At 38.4% G+C, this 15,322-nt stretch overlaps 1 protein-coding gene across 10 annotated transcripts in view; it reads right to left on the bottom strand.

Moving 5' to 3' along the window:
- The window catches only part of BCAS3 (BCAS3 microtubule associated cell migration factor), a 480,998-nt gene that overhangs the window by 226,623 nt on the left and 239,053 nt on the right, over window positions 1-15,322 (bottom strand). The window contains exon 25 of one of the 10 annotated variants that reach the window (XM_059669768.1): window positions 12,104-12,270. The exons of 7 other annotated variants lie outside the window; for them this stretch is intronic. Coding sequence is in view for 1 of the 3 variants with exons in the window: in XM_059669771.1 (XP_059525754.1) it covers window positions 12,263-12,270 (8 nt within the window). In the remaining 2 variants the exon portion in view is untranslated. Of the gene's footprint in view, window positions 1-12,103; window positions 12,271-12,708; window positions 15,126-15,322 lie in introns of those variants that run through there. 2 more of the 10 variants (XM_059669771.1, XM_059669769.1) reach the window with 2 other exon arrangements.

Raw genomic sequence — 15,322 nt, 5'->3', positions numbered from 1 at the left:
ATTTCAATAAGGACCTATCTAAAAATGTTCATGACAAAGGAATTCATATGGCACTGTGTAAGTGGGAGGTAGTACAATGTACATGATTTCTCTGAGCCACGGGTCCTTATTCTGGAAAAAAGCAAAACGGAAATTAAACCAATACCTTTATCTCATAGGATTTTTGTGAAAACTATAGCGGATAATGCTTGTGAAATGCTTAGCAAAATACATTAAGCAATCAAATGCTACCAAAACTATTATTCATTATATGTAAAATTTAATATGCACACAGAAACGGAATGGGCTGCATATAGCACACGATTTAAGAAGAGATGTTAAATATTCTATTTTCTCTTAATTTTATATCTTCCCCAGAGTAGTCTAGCTGGGTTTCCGTCATAAGTAAAGAAGCACATAATTCAAAATTATATTAATTTATGTCATGATCACGGTCTCAAAGTAATTCAGTGTCAGCCAAGAACATCTAATGTGCATATAGCTATTTCTGTGAATGTTAATGATAGTATATTCATTGTGATTCTTTAGTAATTTTTTATTCTTAAAACCATGTTTTAACAAGTCAAAATATAGTGTTCATTTTTGAAAGCACAGTATTAAAGCAAACTACAGTGAAAGTGCCGGGGTCCAACCCCAGCAGGTCCAGGGGTCCCCAAAGGTGTGGACGTAGCCGGCGAAGAAAGAATGACACGGAGACAGCGTTCAGTTGATCAGCAGCCTAGCCAGGATCTCCAGCCAAGTTCTGGTCTCGATCTCCAGAGAGGTTCTGCTCAGGTTCTCCAGTCAGGTTCAGTCACCAGGTTCTAGTCAGGCTCTCCTGCCAATCTCCGCAGTCAGGTTCAGCCCAGGATCCCCTGCCATGCTCTCTCGCCAGGCTCCGCCTCCAGGCTCCGAGGCCAGTCCCTATCCAGGATCCTCCGGCATGCTCTCTCCAGCGAAGTTCTTCTGTATCTAGAGAACGTTCTGTGTAGGTTCTGTGCCTAGGCTCTGTCTCTCTTGGTCCTGTCTTCCAAGCCCTGTGTTCTCAGTTCTTTGTTCTAAGTTCTGTGTCTGAAGTTCTGTCTTGTTACATCTGTATTTATACCAGTTGATTCAATCCTATCAATCTCTATTACAAAGGTTAGGGCGTTTCTTATCTCCATTCCAGGGAGTAAAGATTATGTAGCTTAAGCATGATTGTTTGTAGTGATTAACTACCCGCCTGGCACTTAGTTAAGGAGTTTCATCCCCTCCCTGACTTCAGGGAAAAATTCCTACCTGGGGAAACAACCTTTTTCGGAGAGGTGACCTTGGTTAAAACACACAGCGCTAAGGGGAGCAAACATATTAAGAACCATATGCTATATATGCCAGGTCCCTTGAAACAGCAAGGATGGACCGGCTCCCGGCATGAAAGTTCCACCATCAATAGCAGGAACTGATAGAAATATCACCCAGAGCCTTTATTAGTATTTTTATCATAGCAACCAAACAAAAGGCAAAATTTAGTTGTCATGTTGCAGATGAAACAACAGAGGCATAAATGAGCCAGTTAGAGACCCCATAGGCCCTGGGCATTAATGGACAAGAAAATCAAAGCGAGAACATTTCTCTCTCAGGTATAATTTCATATCTGAACTCTGCGTTTTAGGTTTATTGACAACCCAGATCTTATTATTCAGAATTGGAGGTGGAGAGGCATCTCTGAGTAAACTATACAAAACAACAACAGTAATTTTAACATGTGAAACCCCAAGTCTGGGGGATGGGATTCGAACAGCTCTTACCAGTTTTGGAGCAGCTGAGAACTATAAAGAGTACTGCAGTGTACAAAGGTCCACTGGGAATACCCACTCCTGTTATGCCATGATAGAAGGTCAAGGTGTCAGGTCCATTTAGAACCAGGGCTTTTTTGGCTTCTATGCTTTAATCCATATTTTGAAAAAGCAATAATGAATATTTTAAAAGAAATATAATCACTGTCACCCTCTCCCAGCCCCCAAATATAAATTGTGAGTTTCAGACAGTGGTATCTCTTTAGTTTGCATTTTCTCACAAGCAGATGGAAAAGAAATGTGACCTTGGGCAATCACCATCCTTTAGTGAAAGCCCTTTTTCAGCTTGAGAAGACATTACCTGGTTGAGAGTGGCTTTCCTGCTGAAAATAAATGCATATTGCTTACAGGGTCAGAGTCTCCCTGTGAGCTGCAGAGATATCTAGGTGAGCCATGAAGGCAACAGTCTTCAATCATCAAAACCCCAGCAAAGAGGTTTTGTCAGCAGCCCCTTAAAATAGAGGAACCACTTTGAGAGCACTGGTGTTGTCTTTCGTGACTTCTATGATGCACACACATATTGATTATACGATATAAAGAATAAATAAGGATGGTTCCTACGTCAGATCACACCCTGCCACCTGCTGACTGTGAGAACAAAATCAAGGTAAGCTAGTATGGCCAAAAGGCTGTTCAATTTCCTGGAAAAAGTGAAGGTTTCACAGATTCATCTCTTTGCTCTGCCACCTATTAGCCACATGACAGTAGACAAGTTATTTAACATCCCTTAACCTCCGTTTCTTCATTTGTATAAACAAACAATAGTAACTTGCAATAGTAGCCTGTCAAATTCTGAAAAATTGTGTTAGATGTTAAACGGACAGATTCACTTCTGTTTGGCAAAGATGATACATCACATGTTCTAAAAGATGACAGTGAAAAAAAGGCTCCTCACCTCTGCTCCTTAGCCACTCAGTTCCCCTCTCAGGAGGCAACCACTACGTCTACTCAAATGCAAAAATTTGGTTTCAATATTCCATGCTGAAATGTTGAATTCATTAACATTTATTGAGTGCCTATTATGTGTCAGAACCATTCAAGGTGCTGTGGGGAGTACAAAGATGAGTTCACAGTCTAGAATGGGAAATGGTTCCCAACTAACTTTAATATGAGGTGATAAACACAACAGTAAAAGTTTAAGAACAGAGGGGAAAGTAATTAATTTAATCAATGGGGGTGTATAGGAATAAAGAGTAAAATTAGGAACAGGTTTCCAGGCAAATGAAAAGTTTCAGGCACCATACCTACATTCAGTCTCTCCGGCTTAGGCTCTCTGATTCAGGAACTGGGACCCTACTGGCTATAAAAATACTACTTAGAAGTATTCACTTGTGGTTAAAATTTTCGGACACTGGAGGGGTCAGCTTGATAAGAGAATGTCCAGGGATTACTGTGGATACTTTAAGTGCCCTCGTCAGAGAGAAACAGAAGGTAAAAGGATCTTTTCTCTTCCCGGTCATGCAAACATTCTTTATTTGAAAACTATATAAACTCCTCTAAAGAAGGGATTACTAACTGAGAGGTTATTAAAGTTTCAAGTGCAACTCTTGGCATTTCCTACAATCTTCACACTGAGCATTTACAGAATAACTGTAGTCTTTCCAACACCAAAGTATGACAGGTTTGAGACTCAAGATACGATGTGCCATTGGGGCTGCCTAGAGCAGCAGTTGCCAACCTTTCCGAGCTCAGGGATCACCAGTTGGCGACCACTGCTTAAACCAGCGGTTGCCAACCTTCTGGACCTCACGGATCACCAGTGGTCCGCAGACCACTGGTTGGTGACGACTGGCCTAGAGCATTAGTACAAGTCACTCAAGTGTGATGACATGACCAAAATGGCAGCATATCTTCAATAAAACTTTCTGGCTTCATGAAAGTTAGGTCACATCCCTCTATGTCAAAATCCTGGGCCCATGTCTAAGATGGACTAGGTTAAAAGACAGCCCCAAAGATCCATACAATGATACATCTGAAAGTTAGCCTAGTGTGACCAGACAAAAGCAAGTCCATTCCTTTCAGTGGAAGTTTGCCAGACTGGACCACAGATGCCAGAGAGCAGGAATTTGCCACAGTTGATGCTTTATAAAGATAAACCTTAAAACACAAATTTCCATGCTAGCCTAATGAGACCAAAGAACAATTGAGTTGAGGGTCATAATTCCTTTATTTTTATTATCTGGTTACATCAAAGCCATCAAAGATGAAAAACATACTACTTAAAAATAATAATACTTTTCTAAATTATCATAAAAGATCATTTGAAATGCTCTGCAAATAGTCCAACTTTTCACACAGTTTACCAAGGGCCCAAATAAAGGAATAGTGATCATAAACATAAGGGCAACCCTAAGAAAAGACTCTAGGTCAAGATTACATATTCTAGGTTTAAGTGATGCAATGGAGATAGAAAGATGCAACATTATTAAATTTTAATCACTTTATGGTATAAAGCCTTATTTTCATGAGAAATCAACAATGCAACAAATATTGATTATCTGCTGGCAGGCACCAATGCCAGGCATGTGGAATACAAAGACAGCCTTGTTCTCAGAGAGCCTCTATTACAGTGGTTCTCAACCTTCTGGCCCTTTAAATACAGTTCCTCATGTTGTGACCCAACCATAAAATTATTTTTGTTGCTACTTCATAACTGTAATGTTGCTACTGTTATGAATCGTAATGTAAATATCTGATATGCAGGATGGTCTTAGGGCAACCCCTATGAAAGGGTCGTTTGATGGCCAAAGGGGTCGCGACCCACAGGTTGAGAACCGCTGCTCTATTACAAGGTACTACTTTCCCCCTATTATCAAAACATCCTGCCCTCAGGGTAACCCAATAATAATGCCATCCAGAGGTCTCTTAAGCCAAGCAGTGACAGCACAATCAGGATCCACATCAACTGTCAAATCACTTTAGGCCTGCAGTTTTACTATTTTCAGGTGGCAAATTAATGTCCGTCAAAATATACATAAATGTAGTGGTAAAAATGTGACTTAAGAATTGCTACCTGTGTCATCTCCTTCTACTCACTCTTGCCCTAGAACAGGGGTGGGCAAACTTTTTGACTCAAGGGCTACAATGGGTTCTTAAACTGGACCGGAAGGCCGGAACAAAAGCATGGATGGAGTGTTTGTGTGAACTAATATAGATTCAAAGTAAACATCATTACATAAAAGGGTACGGTTTTTTTTTCTTCTTAGTTTTATTCATTTCAAACGGGCCGGATCCGGCCCACGGGCCGTAGTTTGCCCACGGCTGCCCTAGAACATAGATGCCATTGGTATCTGCTTACCCTATTTCTTTTCTCAGCATACATCTAGCTGCATGAAAAGATCAAACTCAAAATGTGTTATTATTCAAGCTGCACTTCAAATCCAGGTATTTGGATCAATGGAAAGAAATTCTATTTTGGTATTCAAAAAATCCCAAATCAGAAGCTGATAACATTCAAGCCACAACTTTCGCAGGATAGCATCAGAGGTGAGATGTAGACTTCAGCACCCCGCATCTTAAAGACACAACGTTCTAATCCTATAAGAATAGCCTATTCTGTGATTATGATGATAGCCTTCAAAATACTGCCAAGAATAGAAAGAGGTCTGACAAAGCCTCTATTTTTCTTCTGTCCATTCACAATGTAGCCCCAAAGTTCTGAAGATAAGCATTTTCTGTAACAACGAGCCACCTTTATAGCATCCAGATAATTATAGGTTCGGGCCATGAACTCTAGACCATATTGATTACATCTCTAAGCAAAAAGGACCCTCCAGCGATGTTCGTATCCACTCTAACAGGGGCAGCTTTTAAGTATCTGTGACACTAAGAATTTTCAGTCCTATCAATGCCACAAACGGGCAGCCAGTGACCAGTCAGGGCTGTCAGCTGTTGCCTGAAGCAGTAAGGACAAGCCGGGAATTCATCATACTGGAAATTCATCTGCCAGCCGCATTCACACATTTTCACCCCTTGAATAGTTGATTCTCTTCAACTCCCACGTACCTCATTTCAGCATACAGTGCTTTGAAATGAATATTTGATCAGGCAGGGTAAAAAGAGGTTTGACTTAACCGAGGTGTCACCATAATGCACTATAAGTAATTCTAAGTATCAGGAGCTAGGTGTCTTAGGTCCCACTCTTTGCATACTTCTGAAATGGACCTGTGATCCCAATTAAATATGATTAAATGAGATAAGCCATGTGAAAACACCTAGCACAGTGTTGGGCACCTAGATGTTTAGCAACAATATTGGTTTTCCATATCTTTTGGTTTTCTTTTCTTAAAATAAATATCCTGAAGATTTTTTTATGTAGAGAGATATATAGAGATATTTTTATTTTTTTTAATTGATTTCTGAGAGGAAGGGAGAGAGAGAGACGGAAACATCAATTATGAGAGAGAATCATTCGGCTGCCTCCTGCATACCCCCTACTGGGGATGGAGCTTGCAACCCATGCATGTGCCCTTAACTGGAATTGAACCCGGGACCCTTCAGTCCGCAGGTCGACACTCTATCCACTGAGCCAAACCAGCTAAGGCCCTGAAGATTCTTCATAGATCATCAGGAGATAGGGATCTCATACTGCCAGAGAAACTTAAAAATCACACTAATTTTGTCAAAGCTCCAAATCCTTACCCAAATATGAACCTAACAAAGAAAACAAAGGCTTGTGAAAATTGCTTCATGATTTTTAGATTTCAACAGTTTGACTCTGATATGCCTAGGTAAGGTTTTCGCAATGTTTATCCTACTTGGGGTACACTGACTTTGTTGAAACTCTGAGTTGATATCTTTAATTAATGTTGGAAATTCTCAGCCCTTCTTTTCTTTTGCCATGTTCTCTTCATCTTGTCATCCACGTGTAACAATTACACATGTTAGTTGCCGGGAGCCAGTCCATCCTTGCTGTTTCAAGGGACCTGGCATATATGGCATACGGTTCTTAATATGTTTGCTCACCTTCTTGGCGCTGTGTTTTAACCAAGGTCACCTCTCCGAGAAAGGCTGAATCCCCAGGTAGGGATTTTCCCCTGAAGTTAGGGAGGGAATAAAACCCCTCAACTAAGTGCCAGGCGGGTAATTAATCACTTTAACTACGAACAATCATGCTTAAACTACATAATCTTTTCTCCCTGGAATGGAGATAAGAAACACCCTAACCTTTGTAATAGAGATTGATAGGATTGAATCAACTGGTATAAATACAGTTGTAACAAGACAGAAACACTCAGAACTTAGAACACAGAATTCAGAAGACAGAACCTACATGGAGCCTGGAGACAGAAGAACTTCACTGGAGAGAACATGGCAATAGATCCTGGACTGAACCTGACTATAGAACATGACAAGAGAACCTGACTAGAACCTGGTGACTGAACCTGGCTGGAGATCTGAAGCAGAACCTCTCTGGAGATCCAGACCAGAACTTGGCTGGAGATCCGGGCTAGAGATCCTGGCTAGGCTGCTGATCAACTGAACGCTGTCTCCGTGTCATTCCTTCTTCGCCGACTCCGTCCTCACCTTTGGGGAACCCTGGACCCGCTGGGGCTGGACCCCGGCAGTTAGTTTAATATTAACCCTCACATTTCTCAAACCGAGTTCTATTTTATTTCATTATTTTCTTCTGCCTCTGCTTCAGCTTTGATAAATTTTGACTTGTTTTTTGAGTCTCTGATCCTTTTTCCTCTGCATTCAGTAAGCTGTTAAGCCCATTCACTGAGTTATTTCAGATATTATTTTTTCAGGTGTAGAATGTCAATTTGGTTCTTTTATAGATTTTGCCATATTTTCCTCATTCCTGTAAAGAAATATACTAATATAGGAGTTCTAATATAAGAATGATACAATATAAAAATGTAGGTTTTCATTATACATAATATACATATCAAACATACTATATCTAACATACTATTTAATAGTGAAATATTAAACACTTCCCTCTAAGATTAAGAAGATGATAAGAATGTTCAATGTTATTATTTCTAGTCAACATCACACTAGAAGTCTAAGCAACTATAAGGGGTAAAAGAAATAAAAGATATAAAGATCGGAAAGGAATAAAACCATCTTTATTTGCAGATAATATGGTTGCATAGTAGAAAATTCAAAGGAATATACCAGAATTAATACATGAATTTAGAAAGGCTTCTGGACACAAGTTCAATATGCAAAAAAATACTGTCTTCTATATACTATAAAAAACCAGAAAGATGAAGTAAAACACTATATTAGAATCAAAACACCAAATAATTGAAAGAAATTGTACAAAATGTGTTTCAGGCGTCTACATCAAAACTTAACAAATATTAGGAGAAATTAAAGGAGAATAAATAAATGGATAGCTATAAAAGGTTCATGCACTGGCATATTTAATTATGTCAATCCTTCCAAATTTGATTGACAAATTCAATGAAATTATAATCAAATATCATATAAATTTCTGTAGATATGAATATATTTCATATATATGTGTATGTGTGTGAGGGGGTATATATCAATGGTTTTCAAACATGTTTTTTAATCAGGATCCCTTTCTACTCTTAAAAACTTAAAGTTCCAAAGAGCTTTGGTTTATGTGCATTTTATCTATCAACATTGGCAACATTTGTTTCAACTCACTGAAAAACTCTTTCTGCATCAATATAAATGCCATTTTTACTTTTGGGGTAGAAAACTGTAATAGACAACAGGCAGATTCTCATATCAGCCTATGTATTCCATCTGTTGTGATATGTGGTTTTGGTGAAGTATGTGAGACAAGTTGACCTCCCTCAAAAATGTAACTGAGAAAGGGTGGAGCTAATTCAGATTCTGAACCTTTTCAGGTTCTGGGGCTATTTATCCTTAATATGACACATTAACAAGTTAGTTCCAATGATAGCTGAGACCATATCAATTAACTTTTGTCCTCTCTTACATTAAAATCCCTTTTCCTATCTTACCTTGGAATGAGTCCATTACCCAAACATAATTTTGTAAAATCATAAAGTTGGTCATTTGGAAAATATTGCAGATCTTCCAAATCCTCATTTATTTTACCGTAGGTTATAAGAATGTCACTTTAGTTCATATCAGCACCTATCTCATCAGAGATGCCTTTAAATACTAGAAACTTAGATGCCTTTAAATACTAGAAACTTGTAACGTAGACAGTGGTGGATACAGGTGAATACATGGTTTTCAAATTTATAACTTTCAATTAAAGACTGCAATTTTATCATTGTTAATAAACATGTCAGCTCTTTTCTTTGAAGTGTCTAGCTTACTTTATTTTTGAGAAAATGTCTGCCAAATACTCATGTCTGAATAAGGTTTGTCAGTTGTTCTTTGAAGTAAGATGGTTGTTAGGTTCAATCCACAACCATCATTCAATTGCATCTCCTCAGGACAACTATCTTGCAGTGTGATATACAGAATATTAAAAAGAAGTGCACAAGCAACAGAATTTAATATAATTAGTTTATTAAATTTTAAAAACTTTAATATAGTAAATGTCATAATTTTTATTGTGTCAAAGGCATTCCTAAGTAATTATAGTTTTTTTTTTTCTTTTACGTGTGAGTAGGCAGCATCAGCCACAGTATAGTTTGCTGACACTGTTTTTACTCTGCTAAGATTCCATCAGTTTTACCTACCGTTGCTACTGTACCATTGGTACTAAATGTCAACACAGTATTTCTAAAAAGGCAAATAATGACTTCATATTATTATAAAACTAGTTTTTGTGCTTGAAAGTGTCTTGGGAGCACACCAAGAACCACTCATATATATGTACATACACATGTGTATGGGAATGTGAAGAACCTACCACAGCCAAGATACACATGAAAAGCAAAAGTGGAGACATTAAACTGTCAGGTTTCAAAACTTACTAAAAAGCTACAGGAGTTAAAATAGTATGATAGTAGTGCAAAGACAGAACATAAATCAACAGAACAGAATAGAGAATCCAGAAAAAAATGATTTTTTTTAAGGCATCACTGAAACGCATTGGGGGAAAGGCATGGCTTTTTGATAAACGGTGCTGGAGCAACTGGATATCTGTATGGAAGAAAGCAACCCTTGATCCTGGTCTCATTTCAGAATAAAAGATAATTTGAAAAGGATCATAGATATAAATACAAAGGCCAAAACTATACAATTACTAGAGAAAAGCATCACTTTAAGACCGGGAGAAAGGGAAACTTCTTTTCTGTGCAAAACATAAAAGGAAAAAGCAATGGAAAAATTGTACTTCTGCTTGTCAAAAACAAGTGAAAAGGCAATAAAATGAAAGGAATTTTTTTCAAAATATCTGACAAAAGACCTGCATGCAGAATATTTAAAGAACACCTGAAATTCAATATGAACAGACCCAATAAAAATTATTGAAAGACTTCAAAAGGTCATTGCAAAAGAAGCCATTCAAATGACCAGTGGGTGTGCAGGGTGGGGTAAAAGTAGGTGTGCAGTTGTTCGTAGGGAAAATAATACAATAAGTAATAAGTAATAATAAAATAATAAACTGTGCTTTTAAATTCACAACTGCAAACCTATTTTTGCCCCATCCTGTATTCAAGGAGCTCAATACCAGTGTTCATCAGAGAAAGGCAAATTAAAATCACAGTTTATGTTCACCAGAATAGCTTGCTGTTAAGAATGAAAACTGGCATCATAATTTGGAATACTTTCTTGACAGTTCCTAAGGAAGCTAAACACAAGCCTACCTTTTGAGACAACAATTCCAGTCCTAGGTATACGCCTCAAAGATATGACTGCAAATGTCAAAAAAAGAAAAAAAGAAAGGACTTGTACAGGAAAGTTTAAAGCAACTTTATTCATAATAAGCCTGAAACGGAAAATAATATAGGATAATGGATACATACTAGTAAACTGTGTTATATTCATACTACACTGTAATATTTTAAAAAATGAGCCAGTGACACGTGTAACACCTGGATGAGTCTCAAAGCATTAAGTTGAGTAAAAGAAGCCAGACACAAATAAGTATGTACAGAATGATTTCATTGACATGAAGTTCAACACAGACAAAGCTAATCTGATGATGAAAGTCAGAGTGGTAATCTCTAAGTCAAAGGTAGTATTGACTGGAAAAGGCAGAAGGGAACTTCCTGGGAAGATAAAGATATTCTAATTTTGATCTGCGTGGTGATTAAATGGGTATAAAATGCAAGCTGTATGATGAAGATACATGCATGTTTGTTATATGTAAATTACGTCCTCATTTTCAAAAATTCTTCCAATGTGAGCCCTGGCCGGGTGGCTATTGGTCGGAGCATTGTCCACACACCAAAGGTTACAGGTTCCATCCCCGGCCAGGATGCGTACGGGAGGCAACCGATATCATATCATATGTCTCTCTCTCTCTCTCTCTCTCTCTCTCTCTCTCTCTCTCTCTCTCTCTCTCCCGCCCCAAGTCAGTGGAAAATATATTCTCAGGTGAAGATTTAAAAAATAAAAAATAAAATTCTTCAAAGGTGAGCCAAAGTGCAAACTTACTCATTTTTTTAAGCTGGAAGGGAATTTGGAAATAAGCTACTTTGATTCCTCATTTTATGGAAGAAAGACTTGGGTTTTGAAGCAATATGCCAAGTATGTAGTTACAGGCAGAGCTGAGACTAGAACCAACAATTCTTTCCACTACACTTAGCTTCCAAAACAAGACTTTTCCCAGGAACAATTATTTTCCCTTTGATTATTTGCTTTAGCTTTTCTCTGACAGATTTCAACAATATCCAGGGGAATGCCATGAGCTCTGGTTCCGCCGAGTTGCCCGGGTGAGGTCCCAGGCTGCTTTTTAATTGCTCTCGGGGCTTCCATATTCAATGGAAAGAGGCTCTTTTGTTTGTTTCTAAGTTTATAGATGACACCTAGACGCCCAAGCCTCTCAGGCTCTTGGACACAATTTAAAATAGTGTGGCACTAACAGTTTGACACTAATGTCACTAAGACAAATGGAATTCCCGGTTCAGACTTAAACAAATTCTAATACTGCCCCTAATATTGTCCCTCTGCCACCACAGTCTCAGGCAACAGACTACATAAACAGTCCAGCCTCGTATTAAAGATGTAGGAATAAGGGTACAAAAAGAGAAAAATTGGGTCTTTTAGCCAAAAAGCCCCATGTAAATATGTGGTGCCATGGTGTATCAACAGTGGGGAGAATGCCACCAATTCCCTCGGGAAGTGCTTAGGAGAGACTTAAAGTCGTGACAGGCTCCTGGTGCTTGCAATAGAGAAAGCAAAGGCACGGTTTTAGTGGACACAAAGATTTATTCAAAGAAGCAATGTGTCATCAAAAAAAAAAAAAAAAAAAACCATAACTTTCCCAACAGCTTCTTCTACTTCTGTTTACAGTTTCTTCATCTTCAAGTGGGGCAATCATTTGTTTCTTAATTGTGCTGAGCTAAATTTTTCCACACTGTTAACTTGCATTTCATCTTCTAACATCCTATAAATATTAGAAAGAAGAATAGAGGAATATTTAAATCAGAAGGAGAGAGATGTGGCCCAGCCCTATCCTGGTGGGCTTATCAGGTCTTTTCTCTATGTTCTTACTTTCTAAAACTTATTTTTTATTTGATACAGACCATAGGTGTTCATTAGAGTAGAGTTGAAATAATGCATAAACTTCCTCGTTTCTACTAAAATGCCAACCTTTATCTGTGAGTTTACTAGCTGTTTCAACTACAGATAGTAAGTATCCAGGTAAAATTACTGACCTCCTTTCCCCCTGTCCCAGGTACTGTTCACAAGTGAGGACTAAGCCTTCTTTTAATTCCACCCTCATCCATAATCCTCTTACGGATCCCACACCAGCTCTGAATACACAAGGTACAAGAATGCTTGCAGTTTTCGACACCTTATAATCACGAAGACTATCTGGAACTCGATTAAATGAATACCACATCATTTACTCAAAGAAATATTTCAGTATTTCTACAGAACTTAATGTCATTTATATCTGGAAGTTATTTTAGGCAATAATTTGAACATATCCCTGCCAAAAGGGGGGGGGGTATGAAACAAATTTTTGCACAGGAAACCTTAAATTCTTTTTACAGATACAGAAGAATGGCTAGGTACTTAAACATAACTTGTTGAAGGTTTCAGCAACAGTTCAAGGCCATGAATACAATGTCATGGCTTTTGTCACTCGGCTTCAGTTTTAGAGTCACGGAGCTCTGGCCTCACCCAGGTTGACTGGAGGAATGGTGTTCCTTAAAAATCTCTTTGCTCCTTACCACCAGCATCTCGTGTCTCTGAGGGCTCTAAGATAAAGTGGCTAAGTTTGTCTGCCTCAGGTTGGAATGGCGACTGTGGATACAATGCGATATAACCGTTAGGAATATTCTTCCCCCTGCTCGCCAATAAAGTCTGTATGGTGGAAGCATGTCTCTTGTGAGAACATCCCTCCAGCAGGGATTTCAGTCCTGAATAACCTCCTTGGTGCCTGCCCTATCGACTTTTCTAATAAGTATTATTTGTTTTATTGAAGGTCTGAGGCACTGAATGCCAAAAATGTAAAGCAGGGTGAAAGAACTATTATAAAAATCAATAAAATGAAACCAATTTGGATTTTTAAGTCTATCATTTTCTTCAATAAACAAATTATTTTGATACTGGCAAAATTGCATGCTGGAAAATTGTCTCCTGAATTAATTTCATAGAAGTTACTTAGATTCCTTCAGTTGCACAATGAACATAACATTTCTCTTGAGTCAAGAACAAGAACAAATACCAGGTCGGCACCTCTGTCCCTATGTATTGAAACGCTGGATGTGGCAGGAGATACCTTATGTAACCAAGTCTGCACTAAAGGGTAAGAACTCATTTTACTTATCTGTCACCATGTTTCTTCTGCTGTCACCTTCCTCAGGACTACACTTAAATGCTGCTCCCACCCCTTCTAACCACAATTTTCTCTATGGAATGCTTACTTTAGTAGAATTTGACAAAGATGTCTGCTCTTCATACAAGCCAGGAATAAGTCTGTTTTTTACTCTCAGTTGCTTTGATTTCTTTCTTGGTAAACACCAACGCCCATAGCAAAACTACAAATCAGGACAAACAGACTTCAGGTGAACTAGATCTTTCTAGGTCCTCTGTGTGGGTGACTCAAAAGCAACTAGAGTAATTATTAAGTTATCCAACGGGGACAGCCTACAAGGCTCAGAACAAGAGCATCCGTCACCAACGTGGCAACAAAGTTTCCACAGGACACTGAGAACTACCTGTCTGTTTTCGCGTCAGGGACCCTACACCTATGAAGGACACGTGTTATAAAGGACCAACAATGGAAGAAACTCTCAGGTACCTAACCAATAGGAATGTACAGAGAAATCCAATGGTAAGTAATCCAGGAGGTACTTTGTCTAGAAATACTGTCTATAACTCAGAGACAGTGATCTTAGTTAATTGGAAACACCAGAAAATGGAGCAGTTCCTTCAGATTCTGTTTGTTCTGGGTAGCTTGTGAGTAACAACAAGATCCTATCAAGTCCAATTCCAGAATGGTCTTCTCCTTAGTCAAGAAGGGAACACGTCACATTCATCTAAGTGCAAAACCTCAGGTAGGACAGTGTCTTCTGGATCACCAGGATCAGATGAAGCATGTTACGGAATAACACCACTCAGTTATAAATCTGCTGAGTCTAAATCAGACATATTTATATAGAGACCATGAGCAGCTGGTTCAGAGGTACCTAAAGGCTAGAGTTTACACTATGGCTCAGTCACCTAAGTTAACGTAAAACCGTATGTTTTAGGAACGTGTTCCATGGGAAGCAGTGACGCACAGATACACTAGATAATCAAGAAATTGTGGGGGGAAATATTTCTTAGCAAAAGTGCCACAACTATGATGATTGCTTTTAATTTCAACAGAATAACGTGACCAGCGTAATCCAGAATACATAGATATCTAAAACATAACACCCAGAACCAAGGTTGAAATAACATATTTTCACTTCGAAAATTGTCACATTAACAAAAGACTTAATCGCATAACAATGAAATTTTAAATTCTAAGCCTCTGAAAAGTGATTGTATGAAAAATAATTGTATCACCACCAGTTTAGACAGAAGGAGCAAAAGGTGTCATTAACATAGAGGGAGAGCTAAGAAACGTGCAACAGGAACAATGAAAAGGATAGTACATTTCGCCGTCCAAATTGCTTGAAGGTAATACAAAGCAGGGACGCATCATCAGAGGTGCCGCCACGCTGCTCAAGCAAAGGCAAACAAAATTCCAAAAAGCATATTCACAGCATGCAGCCAACTCGAACACAATTGGGGAAGCACTTGCTAGTTCAGGAGCAATTACAAAAATCATTAGACTCTTTTTAATAGGAGAATCAAAAACAGAATTTTCCCATAAACATTTCCAAAAATATCCAAACCATTTAGCCTCTATCATGTTAAATGTCAATAGAAAAGTAAATCTGTGGTCAGTGGTCCCATCAGATAAAGTAGATAAAGTTTCCCCAACAAAACATTATTCA

The sequence above is a fragment of the Myotis daubentonii genome, chromosome 16 (genome assembly GCF_963259705.1).
Source record: "Myotis daubentonii chromosome 16, mMyoDau2.1, whole genome shotgun sequence".
Classification (NCBI taxonomy): Eukaryota; Metazoa; Chordata; class Mammalia; order Chiroptera; family Vespertilionidae; genus Myotis; species Myotis daubentonii.
This window is presented reverse-complemented; position numbering and strand designations above follow the sequence as displayed.